Below are 17,831 nucleotides of genomic sequence, written 5' to 3' on the forward strand. Positions count from 1 at the left end.
ACATACTTTTAATTATCCTACAAATGTGAAGCATATCTGCCCATATTGAAGAGTTCGGGACATTCCAAGTTTCGAGCATTCCAGCTTTCTCAGTCCGAACTGGATTGTTGAATGGAAACATTATCCAAAGAGAGAAGTATTCAATATATAAACCAAAACGTTGTCTCGCTGTAGAAACAGGCAGAAGTAGTCCAGAAACAGTCTTATTATCCAAAACAGTTTTTATATTCACTGTAGGATTGAGTAACAATGTTTATTGTGGATTTTGTTTTTCACCCACAAACATCTACATTTTTCCGTTTTGAAAGAACTTAAAAGCAATACTTGCAATGCTACTAGAATTAACTATTAACATTTAGTCACCTAATCATTAAACTAATCATTTAATGTTTTATAGTGATATCAAAACTGATGTCTGTAAACCAAAATAGACCTAAAGATGTTTTTGGTATTGAGAACTCACAATGCAGTGAATGTGTGCGTCTATTTTCTGTATATTATCTCCACAATCTTTTACCATAACCTTACATGTTGCTATGGTAGTAGTAACTTTTCTGTTTCTATTATCATTCAAAATTCATGTCATCAGTTTTATATTCTGTTTTATTGGTATTCTAAAACACTGAGTTTTTTCTGTTTAATATAAAATTTTCAACTGAGTTGCAAAATAAAACAAGTAAAATCGTACGTAATCATTGTTTTTCTATTGTTTGTTTGTTTTACTGTTAAGCCCAAAGCTACACAATGAATTATCTGTATTGTGCTCACCACGGTTATTGAAATCCAGCCTTTTATATTATAAATCTTCTGACTGATTTTGTTTTAATTTAATTTAAAATATGTTGGTTGAAACAGGAAAAAAATGAATTTCAACAAGAAACATTATTTCAGTGTTTCTCGACCGTCACGTAATGTAAGACTTACAGTTGGTAAAGTGTTATTTGAAGCAATAATGGATTCCTTCAAGAAGGAGTGTAGGCCCGGCATGGCCAGGTGGTTAAGGCGTTTGACTTGTAATCCGAGGGTCAGGGGTTCGAATCCCAGTCGTAACAAACATGCTCCGTCCTTTCAGCCGTGGGGGCGTTATAATGTGATGGTCAATCCCACTATTCGTTGGTAAAAGGACTAGCCTAAGAGGTGGCGGTGGGGGTGATAACTAGCTGCCTTCTCTTTAGTCTTACTCTGCTAAATTAGTGACGGCTAGCGCAGATAGCCCTCGAGTAGCTTTGCGCGAAATTCAAAACAAACCAATGAGGAGTGCTATTTTAATTGTTGTGATCTCCTTGGAATTCAGAATCCAGTGATTATTGTATAGTTTCTAGGACATAAGTGAATTACATTTGTTCGAGGCTTCGAAATATATTTAAAGTATTATGTTTTCTTTTTACTCCTTGAAGTATTTCAATTACATTTAAAATGAAAACAAACAACAAAGAATCACATCTGCCATTTTCATACGAATGTTATCAACTCACTTGGCTTGAAAGTCTTGTCGAGTAGCGTTCATGTTTGAGATGACGTCACCAACATTTCCTACTACCGCGGCAAATACGAAAACACCGATAAGGAAGGTGAGACCTGTAAAACGTATTCCTGTAACCAAAACAGAAAAACAGCTTCACATTATAATTTTTTCTTTATTTTAAGTAATGAATACAAATTGGATCTTAAAAGCACGAACAGGAAGTGTCTTAAATTTACTATGAGTGTTTATTAAACCAATTTTAAAGTGTAGTAAATATTTCACGATTTATTTTCTTCGATACTTTCAATAACTTCGCATGTTTATGTTTTTGATGCTATAGATTTGGTATTCAAGAATTCAAAGGCAGAAGAGTACCATAGGCCAGTCATAGAATTGCTGAAAACAATCCTCTATTTATAAGAATTTATGTAAGATGACGGTAATGAGATATTACTTTTGAAGGACTAGTTATGAAAAAATTAAGGCCTCAACTTCAATTTACTATGGTTGTAGCATTATTCTATTGTGGATAACTGATCTGATTGTATTATCTGAATTTCTTAATTGAATTTTCATTTTTCAATCCATTTGTTTCTAAATGAAACTTACAAAGACCTGTTTAATGCTACCAAGAACCTCTGCTCGGATAATGGTTAATTTTGCCACTTTTCAAGATTAATTCCAGATACCTGAGGCCTAAAAGTAAAGTGTAGTTCTGTGTAACCAAAAGAATGGATTTATAGGTCCAGCTCTTTTCATTTATTATATTTAATCCTAAGAGTTCAAGGCTTAAAAACAAAACACGTAGAGGTAACCCAGAATACGATATAATAACTCCAACTAAGTCTTATTTGTGAAGTTTAATTCCAAGTATTTGAGAACTAAAAACAAAGTATTGTAAGGTTATGCTTCATAACGAGTAACGAAACATTACTTAACAACTCACACATAAGTAACTCACCAAATCAGTTTCTGGAGGACTGCAATCTCCAATCGTCGTTAACGTCATTGCAGACCAATAAAGACAGACAACGTACTTTCTAAAATGTTAACAAAATATATTTGTTAATTGCGATGTTGTTGACAGTTGAGTAAATGTAGTTTTTAATCACAAACTTTCAGTTATTAATAAAACTTTTCTACTTGTTATCTGTTGATAACAATGTCTGTCTAAATTACAACAATGTTTGTATCATCTTCATACAAGGAAATTTCTTGTAACTGAAAGTTTCAATATTTCCAAATACAAATGGTCATTATAGCTTAGTGGATCTTTTGTAGTTTTTGCTTATGTTCTTTCTCACCATGGAGCGACAGCTGTTAGCTATCTATACCGTGATTCACATTTAAAATACTGGACTTATAAATATAAGTGTTTTGATTTACGGTGATTGTTACAGATGTTGTAGAAACAGTATGTCTTAGAACATCAACAAGGTGTCACAAATTTTATTGTAAAATATCCAGAGGAAAACGTTTTCATAACCAAAAGTTTGACCTATCCAGCATTTCCCAGGTATGACAAATAATACAGTTTTTACTTTATTTTACTTTCAGAGATAGCTAAAAGATGTGTGAAGCTAAATTTGTCCTTCGAATGGAACAGTGCCAACTTGAGCATGGATCAATGAAGTACAATATTTATAGCTTGTTCTGGCCTTAAAAATTCTGTCGATGTCAATAGCGGTTAAACACTTTTCAAGCATTTTGAAATAAAATTTTAATTCGGATGTGAGAACATTTTGTTTGGATACTGTACACCGTATTACAGTTCTCATAAAAAAATCCAACAGGGAATGTAATATACCTATGGAACGATTAGTAATAATTTAGAGTATATAGTAAGTTAGTTTGAGAATTTCGCGCAAAGCTATCTACGCTAGCCATCCCTAATTTAGTAGTGTAAGACTAGAGGGAAGGCAGCTAATCATCACCACCCATCGCTAACTCTTGGGCTACTCTTTTACCAACGAATAGTGGGATTGAGCGTCACTTTATAACGCCCTCACGGCTGAAACGGCGAGCATGTTTGAAGTGACGGGGATTTGAACCCGCGATCCTCGGATTACGAGTCGAGTGCTTTAATCCACCTGACCATGCCGGGCATTAGAGTAAGAAAAATAGTCTAAAAACATGACAAAAGGTATTAAATTAAAATACATTAGTCAAATTTTATTTAAAGCATAATAAATATCAGTATACTTAGCATAAAATGTGTAAGAGTAAGTAATATAAAGAGGAACCGATATCTTGGTTTTGAACTTGTTTCTATTGGATTACAAGGTAATATTATATGGAATATCTGCTCCTTCTTTCTGTTCAGAGTAAACTGAAAGTTTACGTATCAGAAATCAGGGTACGTACCTGAAAAGTCGCTGTTTGTCAGAATCGCCTGTGTATACCCATCCAGTTGATCCGAGGCCCTCATACTAGACGAAATACACGAGAACAGTAAAAATAAATATTTAATTGTTTACAAGCTTTTGTTTTGTTTTGAATTTCACACAAAGCTACTCGCGAGCTATCTGCGCTAGCCGTCCCTAATTTAGTAGTGTAAGACGGAAGGCAGCTAGTCATCACCACCCACCACCAACTCTTGGGCTACTCTTTTACCAACGATTAGTGGGATTGACCGTCACATTATAACGTCCCCACGGCTGAAAGGGCGAGCATGTTTGGTGCGACGGGGATTACGCCACCCTCGGATTACGAGTCCAACGCGATTAACACACTCGGCCATGCCAGGCCTGTTTACATGCTGAAAGGGATAAGTGTTTAAATGTGTTAGACATCCGGTTAGTTAGCTAGTTTTTCTTAATTTTGTTTTTCATTACTGAAGCTAAGTAAACATAGGTTACCATATGTAGATAAAGTATATGTGACTGTTAGCCTGCTCTGTTAGTGCTCATACTAAATATTTTTACATTCGATTGACTTACGTTTCACAAGTTAAAACGTATACAGCATAGCAGAGTCAACAAGTGCAACATTCATGACTTGTACGTATTCATTTTCCATTTACAAAAGTACATAAGTCTATCGAGTAGCGTCTAACTAAGCAAACACTTCTACGTACCTCAGAAACAATGTAGTAGAGGCATCCAATCCAGTGAATTACAATTATCAAGGAAAGAGTGAGACGGAAAGCTCTGATTCCATTGGGATTACTCGTGCGGCTGCGTACAGAGAAACACAAGCCTTGATATTTGACTTCTCCTGAAGATATTTACCTCACAAATATAGCAAACACTATCCATACATACATATTACTTCATTATATTTTTAATAAAACATATTTCGACAAGTACATGTTAAACATTCTTCAGAGCTAACCATTGCAATATATTATACCTGGTTTCCTTGCATTATTTATTTCTTATAAGTAACAGTATATAGAAGAATTAATTACGATTCTAACGCTTTCAAACTAAAAACAGAAACCCATTAAACTTAATAGTATTTGGTTCCCTGCTCTTTGTTTTAACATGGTTTATTGTACTTCATGTGTGCCTTATTGTGATGACCAAGTCTGGACATACTGTATTCCTCGTGTATCCTTCTGTTGAGTACAATAGTTCATGAGAATTCTTATTCAACCGTAAATATTCTGATGCATAATTTTTAACTATGCCGAAATAATAAATAAATAATCCTATATTTAGTATAATATTTCCAGAAATTAAATCTTAAACATAAAACTTACTGACTTTTTCTTCTACTGAATCTAATTGGTAAAACAACAATCGAAGTAGTTTAATAATCCGAAAATTCAAAGAAGTGTCAAAGTTAGTTCTAAGGGAAAAATAAATTATTATATCACTAAATGTTTTAGTGAAACGATTTTCATCAAACCCCAGTGTTAAATTAAATCTCGCTTTGACACGTTACAATAACAACGTATGTAACGCTTCTACATTACCTGTCTACGAGATCGTAAAACTTGTAGGGGGCGTGCAGCTTTGCCAGTCTCGTTAACCGCGCTGAGGAAACGGAAAATCCACATTTAGTTGTTTTACTATATTTTTTTATGGTCTACTTTAAGAATACACCATGTATACACACACATATATATATACATTTCTTGTAAAAAATATATATATAAATCTAGACAACTAGACAAATGAATAACAAATTTTGATAGCTTTACAAAACTGTACAAAACCCCTTAAGATCTTAAAATCTAATTTTTATAGTTAATTAACAAAACTCATCTCGAAACAGTATCCTTATTTATGATTTCAAAAAAGAAATATATTTCTGTGTATATCAGTTTTAATGAGTACATGATTATCCTAGCTCAAATTAGCTGATAGAGTCAAAACACCTCAGTCACTCAGAAGTTATGACGTCACACAGAAATGACACGAAATAGAACACTTACCACCCCCGCATGTGTATAAGAAATGCTTCGGAATGCAAGTGACTTCTGAAAGGCAACAAGAACAAAATATCACACGTTTAATTTGGCAAATACGTTTGCATTTTACAGCACTACATTGCAAAAGTACGTGACTGCACTAGAATATATAAATAGTTAACGTATTATTGATTTAAGAGATTTATTTGTTTTTAATCTCAAAGCTACACAGTGAATTATTCGTGTTATTTTTACTGTTAAATACCTAAACCTGATTTTAAGTATTAAAATCAGGGACGACTTTTGATAATTTTTTGTTTGTTTTTTGAATTTCGCGCAGAGCTACTCAAGGGCTATCTGTGCTAGCCTTCCATAATTTAGCAGTGTAAGACTAGAGGGACGTCCGCTAGTCATCATCACCCACCGCCAACTTTTACCAACGAATAGTGGGACTGACCTAACATTATAACGCCCACACGGCTGAAAGGGCAAGCATGTTTGATGCGACGGGGATTCGAACCCTAGACCCTCAGATTACGAGTCGAACACCTTAACCCACCTAGCCTTGCCGGGCGTTTTGATATCAAACATTAAGGTGAATAAGTTAAAATTTAGATTTTAATTTCAAATATACGTTTTTTTATTCAAATATTTTTTTAATTTATAGACAGCTACAACATTTCTCTAAAATTCGCCAATCTAATGTAAGGAAAAGTATCTCTTTAGCATTGTTAACCTCATTACACAGTAGATTCGTATATTAAATTAACAATTAATAATTTATAAGCATAATAAAATGATTTATTTTATTTGGGGGGTGGACATGTTTGAACAGGCCCGGCATGGCCAAACGTGTTAAGGCGTGCGACTCGTAATCTGAGGGTCGCGGGTTCGCATCGCCAAACATGCTCGCCCTTTCAGCCGTGGGGACGTTATAATGTGATGGTCAATCCCACTATTCGTTGGTAAAAGAGTAGCCCAAGAGTTGGCGGTGGGTGGTGATGATTAGTTGCCTTCCCTCTAGTCTTACACTGCTAAATTAGGGACGGCTAGAACAGATAGCCCTCGAGTAGCTTTGTGCGAAATTCAAAAACAAACAAACAAATAAATGTTTGAACGGAGGACAAAGTATTCGGGTACCTGAAAAAGACAGAACAATGTTATGTTAAAAAATGTTGTATGTTCCCACAAAAGTGAATCACTTCGTTGTTCTTGTATAGTGTTGAATATCAAGTTAATTTTATATTAGCACTAGCATAGTGCCCGGCGTTGCTCGTGTGAAAATGGTTTTAACTGATTTAGTTCTTTAGTTAGGGCTGGCATGGTCAGGTGGTTAAGGTACTCGACTGGTAATCTGAGAGTCGTAGGTTCGATTACCCATCACACTAAAAATGCTCGCCCTTTCAGTCATGGGAAGTTAGAATATGACCCTATGCGTTCGTAGAAAAGTATCTCAAAAGTTGTTGATGGGTGGAGATGACTAGCTGCCTTCCCTGTAGTCTTATTCTGCTAAATTAGGGATGGCTAATGCAGATAGCCCTTGTGTAGCTTTGCACGAAATTCAAAAACAAATATACAGATCGTTTTAACACGTAATTGATCATGGATAGAATGTTTAGAAGTCCTCACACCGAGAAGAAACGTAAATAACAGCCTTTTTGAGCACACATTACCAGAATATCCAGCCTTTTCAATTTGAAACCAATTGGTTGTCGAGTTTGCCAAAACTTGCTATATCAATCACTTTGGCCTCAATTTTCTGCCTGATATGTAAAAACAAAATGATTTAACTGAAAACTTATTGTAAATAATCCAAACTTAATTTATTAACAGTTGAGTACAAATTATGCTTCATTAATTTTTTTTGTTCGAAAATAAAATGGATTTAGCTTTAATTATCTTGCCTTTAATATTACTCTGAAATATTTTGTTTTTGTATTTAAGCTACTAAAATTTTTTCCTGCCTTTTTTAACTTTGAACTATGTTGTTGTTTGTTTGTTATTAAGCACAAAGTTACACAAAAAGCTGTCTGTGCTCTGCACACCATGGATATCGAAAACCGAGTTTTGGCAGTATGAGTCTACAGACCTACTGCTGTGCTACTGGGGAGTGTTAGAACTGTGACCGAGAACCTTAATAAAACTATTCTCAATAACCTGAGCCGTAATAGCTTCACCAGTGGCAGAACTCGAATATAAAGGCAATACACATTCTAACAACAATGACTGAACCACTATAGTATTATGTAAGACGTCTATGGGTATGGGTTTTTCAGCATCATTTTTCAAAGGCACTGAATGAATCAACAGACACAGAAGATCTAAATTTCTCCCTAATTTCAACAACCTATTTATCAGTGTCCAAATAAAGAAAAATGGGCGATCTAGTGAAACTAAGTCTGTATATTGACAAAAATGCACTAGGTGTCGTTTCCATTTTTCCTCTTTTTAAACTCCGACAATTGGACATAACATAACCAGGATTTTAAAAAAATAGTAGACAAGCTTTGATGGTTTTGGTAAAGTTTTGTTATCACTGTCTGAAGATTAAAAAATCGAGAAGATGAGATTTTTAGAAGAATTCTCAACTTTAGTGGTCTGGACAGACATCGGTTTTTCTTGATATGGCAATAATTTCTTCTTATGAAAAGTTTTCATATTAGTTAAAGTGTAATCATTAGAAATAGCAGCGGCTTCCTTTGGTGTTTTAACTTTTTTCATTCAAATAAGTTTTGAAGTAGTTACTTGTACAGCGTTTAAATTTTTCAATTAGACATAGCTGTCTTAATTTATCGAAACTCTTGCTAATATGCAACGAAATACACCTATTTTTCATGGGCGAATTCCATGCGAGTTTGAATATCTTGCTTGTGATAATCTCAAAATTTTTGGCGATAAGCCTCCGGTACAAAATCATATGCTTTGCGGATAGCTGCTTTAACCTGGTGCAGTCTTTCAGAGAAAGAGCACATAAATTTCATGAGCTTTATCAGTCAAAACACTATAATAATGATGACCATCTTTCGGCAAGCCATTCCATGGTTTAGGCAACATTATCAACTTTATTTTCGTTAAATGGTAGTACTTTATTATATCGATTGAGAACAAATATTTCATTTTGCCTTGATTAATTGGAGTTGAGCCTAATTTCCATTTCTTTCAGCTTAATTTCTTTTTCGGTTTTGATACGAACGTTTTTTCTTGTCTTTGATACGAGCTTGTTTATTTTCTATTTCAGCTTCTATACGGGCTTTCTCTTTCTGGTCTTCGATGCGGACTTGCTCTTTCTCTTTTTTCAGCTTGAATATGGGTTTGTTCAAACTTGGTGCGTTTGAGTTTCAATCAAATTCTTTGATTGATATCTTGTCTTTATCACTCAACTCTGATTGGCTGTTGGATACACAAGCGCTTTCTCTAGCTGTACCAGCCGTTTTTAAATATATAAGAGTATTACCCTAATGCTTCTTCAGACAACAAATCATCATCGACTAATATTTCAACAATATACTTTTTAGCTCATTTTTTTATTGACTTTGTAACTTTCATGTAATTCACTTTTGTTATATTTTTCTAATTGTTCGAGGAAGGGTGATTCAGGAAAACTTTGATAATCAGACATCATCAAATCGTTTTGGCACTGGTAACTATAAATCATATTATGGTTTGAAGTTCTATTTATTTCATATTTGGTCTATGATTCAGACCTCGGATACTAGTTCTCAATTTATTATGTCTCCGATTTATTAAGTTATGTGCGTTACATACCACTATCTCAAATAACCAGATATATGAATTTGAGCTTAGAAGTTAATCAAATATTAATATATATTAAATTTGTGTTATTTGCTAACAGGATTGATACACACAATTTCATTTCTATTTAACCAAAATATATTTTAATATACAAACCTAGAAACAATACAATGTATAACAGCCATTACTACTAATAGTTATTAGAAATGATGTTTTATATAAAAGAGTTTCCAAACCTACAGACAACTCTGAGTCTCATGTCCGGTTTAGAACAGAATATTTTTTCAAGGATCTAGGTCTACGATGAGTAAATTAATTCTGAGTTGATATTGTTGCACCTTGTTTAAACCAATGACACTTTTTTTGGCTAGCCTCAGACTGGTTAGAAGTTCACTTCTTATCAAAGAATATTTAATGTCCTTATAAAAACAATAATGTCCGGAGTAACTTATTAAAGTTCAACAGTTTGTAATGTTCGAAATCTATAACGCTCCTGGTCCAATTCTGTAGTTTTCTGATTAATAGACGTTAATCACAATTATAGCTTCCTAGGCTTATAGAAAACAGACTGTAGCTGTCCAATAATATTCTCCTTCGGCTAGCTGCATTTTTATAGAAATTACGCGAGTTTATAGAAGTTTGACAAAATCTCGCATGATTTTCGTCAAACAAGCATTCAAGAATTTCCTACCAGTTTTGAGAACAGGCGGAACTTGGGCAATACAAAAAAATAATATACATCACAGGCAAAAATAAACTGAACAGAAAGCAAGTTTAGGTACTACAACAGACGTATAATGGTAAATGTGTTACTTTTATAATGAACTGTACACAGCATACAAGTGAAATAGAATTTGAAAACCAGAAAGGTGGTTCAACTTGTAAACTGAAATTCTAAAATAAGTGAATACACCTAAGTGGACTTTTGACAAGAAGAAGATAACTATCTTATAATTGTGATATCCCTATGTTTTCTTTAGTGTAAAAAAATTGTTATATATACGTTTAACTAGTTCGATATATATATATATATATATATATACGTATTATTTTGAAAACAGGTGGAAAGCGTGCTGTTAGTTTATATTTGAATTTATTGCCAACAAGTCACAGACACCTACTGTAGAAGAATCCGAAGCTCATATTATATATTTATACTATAAAGAAGTATAAGTAAAAGCCTGTAGTTGACCACTGGCGAACATATCGTTAACATCTGACAGACTGTCTAATATTCGCCATAGTATCTTACGTAGCATAATCCTCCAGTTATTAAACGATTTTGTCTCAGACAGACTGGGCTTGCTTGGTGTGAAACTCACCATAGTATCTTATCTAGTATAGTTGTCCATGTCGTTTCTGTAGTTTATTAAGAGATTAGGTCTCGGACAATTTGAGATTGTCTAGTGTAAAACTTACTATGATATTTTACCTGGTGTAATTCTAAATAACTACTATTAAAAAGACTAACTTTTTCGGTTGTATATGATTGTGCTTATCTATGATTTCACATAAGTCTACAAAAGAAATTCTACAAAAATTATAAAGAGTTAATTTGTTATATAGTTTATATAAGACGTAATACAGCTATTATGTTTCATATAAACTGAGACTGTCATGTGTAAAACATGCTATAATGTCTTACCTGGTATAATTCTGCATATTGTTTCGGTTGGTAATATCGCTATTACATCTCGGATAAACTGGGGCTGGCAGGTGTAGTGTTCTCTTAACTTGGGAGGATCGAACACCTGTATAAGTACAAAGCAGTATCTGAACTGTTAGTTAATTAGCAACTATGGGGGCTACATTCATTGTACTGTTATAAGGAAATATATTTTTCTTTAGTATTTTTAATAGCTGTAAATTAAAAACAGACAAACAATTTGAGAAATTCCGTTACTTCTTTGTTTATTTATACCCTATTTTACTTGTTTTAAAAACATGATTTATGAATTTGGCTGGAAAAAAGTAAATTGAACATTTTTGCTTTTCCCACCCAATAGATCCAGAACCGTTTATCAGAAACGGAAATTACTTACATGAAAATAACAAATGACGCTTCCTGCTTTCGCTAAATGTTTCATGCATATCGTAATAAATCTTGCTCGAGGGAGGTAAACAGTAACTGTACGATCGATAAATCACGACCTCATCTAGTTTTCAAATCTATTGCATACTATTTACGTTATCTATATGATAAATTTGCGAAGCGGATTAAAAACACACAAACGAGAGACTGTTTTCATGTTTTGAAGTATATTTACTCTAATTTTTGTATATATTAACTACAAAAAACAACAACAACTACAGACACATACCACTCAATCTACAAGTTACTCTTCATTCACTACACGTTTGGCTTTATTTTGCTATTTTATTACCCAGTCTCCTGTTACTGACTTCATTTCATTCACTTGTACTAAGATGTGTAAATAATGTTTGATTTATTGTAGTACACAGTACAGATATAACTTAATATCTTGTAGTACATAATGTAAACAGTCTTTGACCTGTTGTACTACACTGTTTAGACAGTCCTTGACTTGTATTACATTTTGTAGACAGTTCTTGACTTGTTGTAATATACAGCGTAAACAATCTTTGACTTTTTTCATTACGTCGCGTAGATATAGCTTAACCTTTTGTATTACACTGTGTAGACAATCTATGGTTTAGTGTAATACATTGTCCAAGCAGTCTTTGATTTATCTTAATACACAGTGTAGACATAATTTAGTTGTTGTTTTTGTCATGTAAAGTTATATTAAAAAAATATTTCAGGCTCGTTAAATAAGAAATATATCTTATTTATAAGGTTTATCGCTGTTGTTTTAAGTTACTTGTGTAATATCATACATAATAGAAAATCAATAGGTTCAGTAGTTTTATTAAACTCCATTTGAAGATAATCTAGCTTTCACTCAATAATACGTATTTATAACCAGAATATAATGCTTAGAAGAACACTATTCACAAGACAGCACGGTTTATCTGCTCACTCCATCTTACCTGTAGTCACATTTAATGGAATAGGCTTAATGACTACATTACCTTTTAACTGGAGAGCTAGTTTTTATCCACTTCTTTCTCTCTTTAATAATAAACCTGGTTTGAAAAGATCCAAAAACTATGTAAGTTGGTCAATGTGTCAATGTTCCAATCTTGGCTTTTCTAACTAAAATGGTTAAGAAGGTCCAACATCTGAATATTTTCACAGTCTAATCTAACAATTTCTTTACGTATTTATGCTTTTAGAAATTCACCATTCTTTCTTTCTATATTCAATGGTCTTTTGAAATTCACAATTTCTTTTCAGAGTATTTTTATCAGTTTTTATTAATTGAATCATCCACTCGCTCCTGCCTCTCCATCTCCTTGTCTATCTTCGTCACAGTGGTTTCTCTTATCTTCGATCCTCATGTTTCGCCTTTTTTCTTCTTATAATCTGTATTTCCTTCATGATTTTATTATATTATATGTTTACCTATTTTTATTTCTTTTTATCTTTTAGTTTCTTTATTATATTACATCCTTCATTTTTCATTAGTTTTATCTATATCTTTCGTCTCTCTACATTTCTATACTGTTCTATTCATCTTCTTTTCACAAGTTAATTTTGTTTCTTGTGTCTCCATCATTTTATAAATGTTCTCTAGTTTTTCTGAGTCAGACATGGTCTAATGCTAAGCTGTTGAACCCAAGGTCTAAGGTTCGAGCCAGCACGGCCCGACATGGCCAGGTGGTTAAGACACTCGATTGATTATCCGAGGGTCGTGGATTCGAATCCCCCATCACACCAAACATGCTCACCCTTTCAGCCGTGGGAATGTTATAATGTGACGGTCAATCCCACTATTTTTGGTAAAAGAGTAACCCAAGAGTTGGTGGTGGCGGCGATGACAAGCTGCCTTCCCTCTAGTTTTACACTGCTAAATTGGGGATGGCTAGCGCAGATAGCCTTCGTGTAGCTTTGTGCGAAGTTCAAAACAAAGCAAACAAAACCAATCGAGCCAGCAATATGTCTCTACACACACTCCGCATTTTAAGCTATGCATTAGTTATAAAAGCGGTGTAAGTCCTTTTATCCGATTTATAGTGACCGTCTAGACAACATCATCTCTAAATGTTTAAACCTTGGAATCTCTGTCACTGCTGTTTAACGTGCATGGCTCATAAGATGTTATTCTGACTGAAATATGTCAACTACCAGATATGATTCCTTATTAAAATGCTTCAAACTGGTTTTATATCAATATATTCTTAAACAAAATCCAAGAAATTCTTAATTACGAGTGTATCTCGCAGTACTTACCGGAATACCGTCTACAAGATATGCTGTCCTTAGCTGAATTCCAATATCACAGATGTAAATGACGTCACAAACTGTGTCAGTTAGGAAAATGTACCAAGCTGTAGGCTGAAATGATGACCACAGTTCATAATATAATCAGATTTCCAAGAACACATTTGAATAACCGAAGACAAACAGAAACATTAGTTATTTATCAAAGAAATATAAACTACAGAGACATAAAAACCAAATTAATATTCTAATTAATAAACATTATAAAGTATTTACACTAGCCTATAGCTAGATATTTTCAAGAAGCTTCCCGAAGAGATAGATAAACTGAACGTGTTTTAATCTTTATGTACAAAGGCTTGGATATGATATTCTGTTTCATATGAACATCCTTATTTAAAATAAATATCTTTATCTTTATTTATTTATGTGTAACTTGTCTTCACCTCATAGCTAAGTTCTGGGAAAGCCAGTCTCAGGATCACAATCCAGAAGTTGTACACAACTGTGATGCAGACAAGTCCCTAGAATATTAAAAACAACTTACTTTATAGTTTACATTTAAAAATATCTTTTTTCGTAGAGACTTTAACTTTATTAGCTTTTAACAGGTAACATGAAGTTAGGAATAAACATTTCAATTTTTGTTTTGTAGATATGATAAACCCTGATACGTTTTCTAAGCAGTTAAAAATTTGTATGGTTTTACCCAGAAATAAAACAATAACTTATATCATTATTCAAAAATTATTACACTTTTTAAAGCCGTGATTCTTACGTTTTGTTAAGTATATACTATTTCATCATAGCTACTAATAACAATCTGCAGATCGTGGGATCTAAACCTATCACCAATAATTTGGTCCCCATCTTGGGAACGTTATAATGTGATGTCAATCTAATTATTCAGTGGTAAAGAGTAGTCCAAGAGTTGGTCATCCGCTGTTTTTCCTGTAGTTAGCTCTTTAAAATTACAGACAGATATCGTAGATAGCTCTCGAGTAGCTTTGCACGAAAATCATCAAGAACAACAACAAAACCAACTATCACTTCTAATCTATTGGATGGTTAAGGACTAGTTAAACACTAAACCACCGGATTTTATTTCTGACGCATCACATTAATCTTTCTTATATATTTTGGTTATACGTTATCTCACTGGTTTCGCCAGGTTTCACTCTCTCTATCATTTCATTTGTTATTTTTCTATTGCAGTTTCCATTTTGCGATTAAAATTAGTAAACTCGGTCTGATTAGTTTCATCTACTTACAAATTTTGTGATGCAGTAGTTACATTCAGTTCATCGTTTACATAGGTATTTTGTCTTTTACATTTGGTTGCTCAAGGAATTTATAAATTCGGTAATTTCCGGTATTCATTCACTGGTAATTGCTATCCCCCCAAGTGGCTCAGCGGTATGTCTGCGGACTTACAAAGCTAAAACCCGGATTTCGATACCCGTGGTGGGCAGAGCACAGATAGCCCATTGTGTAGCTTTGTGCTTAATTCAAAACAACAACTGTTAATTACTATTACTTGGTTTCCGTCGTTTCCAAAACGAATCCGAATCTCTTTATTTTGCTTATAATGTTTCATCATTGGCCATAATTACGTGTCTCGTCACTTTGATCTTGCACAACAATAACATCATTGGTTCAATGCTATAAAGCAGTTTTAACATTCATCTGTGTTGTGCAACAGAAATTACATCATTGATTCAATGCTATAAAGCAGTTGTAACATTCATCTTTGTTATGCAACAGAAATTACATAATTGATTCAATGCTATAAAGCAGTTGTAACATTCATATTTGTTGTGCAACAGCAACAACATCATTGGTGTAATGATATAAAACAGTTTTAACGTTCATCTTTGTTGTGCAACAACAATAAGATCATTGGTTCGATGCCATAAAGCAGTTTTAACATGAATCTGTGTTGTGCAACAACAGTGATATCATTGGCTCAATGCTATAAACCAGTTTTAACATGTATGAGTTGTGCAGCAACAATAACATCATTGATTCAATGCTATAAAGCAGTTTTAAGATGTATCTGTGTTGTGCAACTGCATGACATCATTGGCTTAATGTTATGAAACAGCCTTAACATTATTCTACATTGTGCAAGAGAAGACACCCTTCTTTTTATCATTTTTAAATCTGATGTCTTTCTTAATTATATATAAGATTAACTATACCTTAAAGAAACAATCAATAATAATGCTATTAATAAAACTATTAGTGTTTATATGCTCTTTAAATAATTTAAACTATATTTTTTCTTCATTTTTATTTTCTCTAATAGTATTGGTTACAATACATGGTATACTTTATTGCTATATATATGTATATTCCTGACTGTTTTAGGTTCTTATATTATTATACGAATTTACGAGTAGCTCAAACTTCTTTAGTAAGCCGAATCTTGTGTGATATTATTAGAATTACGGTCAGAAATATGGCCGACAGTGAGAGCATCTAACTGCCGAAACAATACATTCTAATCTTTACATGTCAGAACAAATTGCACTGGCCAAGGTGGTTAAGGCGCTCGATTCGTAATCCAAAGGTCCCAGGCTCTAATCCCCGTCACACCAAACATGCTCGCCCTTTTAGTCGTGGGGGCGTTATAATGTCACCGTCAATCCCACTATTCGTTGGTATAAGAGTAGCCCAAGGGTTGGCGGTAGGTGGTGATGACTAGCTGCCTTTCCTCTAGTCTTACGCTGCTAAATTAAGGACTGCTAGCGCAGATAGTTCTGGTGTAGCTTTGCGCGAAATTCAAAACAAAACAAACAAATTGAATTGGCTGTGCGAATTTCTAGTCGTGATATATGTAGACAACTTGCTTTCATCAAAAGTTAACATTAATTCACAGTATAATACGTGTTTCTACAGTGTGGCAATGCATCTCCAGCTGAAGAAGCTCTTTATGAAGAGATAGTTGTAAATTTAAAATTAATGAAACTGTAGTAAGTTGAACAGTAAAATAGTAGTAATAATAACTTACCGTCCAATAGAAAATGGCATTACCATCCGGATGAAAAACAAAATATGGTGGTTGTGTTTCGTCCTCCTATTAAATAGTAAAAAACAAAATCTAGGTTATTAACATTTTCATTTATCCCACTATTTTAACTGCACTACGACACAATGTCGTAGTTTTACCGATAAGCCATAGTTTTCAGTGTTATAAGTCTTCAGTCGTACCGCTTAATCATTGGAGAGGCGTTTAATAATTGCAGTTTATGTCATTTCTACAATTACGTATTCGTTTTAACTAGAAATATTATTTTATTTCTGAAATAAAATCGCAAAATACATTTATTTCTCTTTACTTCTTCTTGGAAGCTATTTCGAACCATTTCTCTAAATCATGTTGTGTTCGACTGGTTTAGATATTTTCTAAAACAGCAACCACAGGAATATAAAAATAAAGGTTTATTCGTTAGTTTCCGATAAGGGCTCAATCCTGACTTATTTTGCTTAAACTGTATAAGCCTAATACACTAAGAAGAGTTACTATGACAGCAAAATTAATATTCGCCAGATGGCACAATGCATCGATGATCTAATTTACAGCAGTGAAAAGCTAATAACAAAACATTTCCGTTTTGGAACGAGGTTTCAATTGAAAGAACAGTTACAAATTGCAATTTGACGTATTTCAAAACGTTAACAACCTATTACACACTGAAATTATGCATGCATATCTTTCGAAAATACTATTTTAAAATGGAAATAGCTTAAAACTACATCGGAAACTCAAAAATAAACTGTTTACGTGCGTTTATTCATATATTACTATGTTAAATATTTTTTTTGCAATACAGTAAATCTCAGTGCTCTTTATTTATGTCACAACAAATGTGTGTTACCAGTTTCTACTGCCCGGCATGGCCAGGTGGTTAAGGCACTCAATTCGTAATCCGAAGATCGCGGGTTCG

At 33.5% G+C, this 17,831-nt stretch overlaps 2 protein-coding genes across 3 annotated transcripts in view; both read right to left on the bottom strand.

Annotated features, from left to right (window-relative positions):
- LOC143229746 (uncharacterized) overlaps positions 1–1,580 on the bottom strand; it is a 28,810-nt gene extending 27,230 nt beyond the window's left edge. For both annotated transcript variants that reach the window (XM_076462500.1, XM_076462499.1), the window contains exon 1: positions 1,476–1,580. In XM_076462500.1, coding sequence (XP_076318615.1) covers positions 1,476–1,507 — 32 coding nt within the window. In that variant the 5' untranslated portion in view covers positions 1,508–1,580. The remainder of the gene's footprint in view (positions 1–1,475) is intronic.
- Positions 1,537–17,831, bottom strand: part of LOC143228390 (cyclic nucleotide-gated channel cone photoreceptor subunit alpha-like) — an 85,195-nt gene continuing 68,900 nt past the window's right edge. The window contains exons 5-14 of the mRNA XM_076459654.1: positions 16,895–16,960; positions 14,328–14,405; positions 13,891–13,995; positions 11,221–11,326; positions 5,847–5,891; positions 5,385–5,445; positions 4,542–4,641; positions 3,830–3,894; positions 2,427–2,505; positions 1,537–1,593 (exon numbers count right to left, since the gene is read on the bottom strand). Of these exons, the coding sequence (XP_076315769.1) occupies positions 1,537–1,593; positions 2,427–2,505; positions 3,830–3,894; positions 4,542–4,641; positions 5,385–5,445; positions 5,847–5,891; positions 11,221–11,326; positions 13,891–13,995; positions 14,328–14,405; positions 16,895–16,960 (762 nt within the window). The remainder of the gene's footprint in view (positions 1,594–2,426; positions 2,506–3,829; positions 3,895–4,541; positions 4,642–5,384; positions 5,446–5,846; positions 5,892–11,220; positions 11,327–13,890; positions 13,996–14,327; positions 14,406–16,894; positions 16,961–17,831) is intronic.

The sequence above is a fragment of the Tachypleus tridentatus genome, chromosome 10, assembly GCF_004210375.1.
Source record: "Tachypleus tridentatus isolate NWPU-2018 chromosome 10, ASM421037v1, whole genome shotgun sequence".
In the NCBI taxonomy this organism is placed as follows: domain Eukaryota; kingdom Metazoa; phylum Arthropoda; class Merostomata; order Xiphosura; family Limulidae; genus Tachypleus; species Tachypleus tridentatus.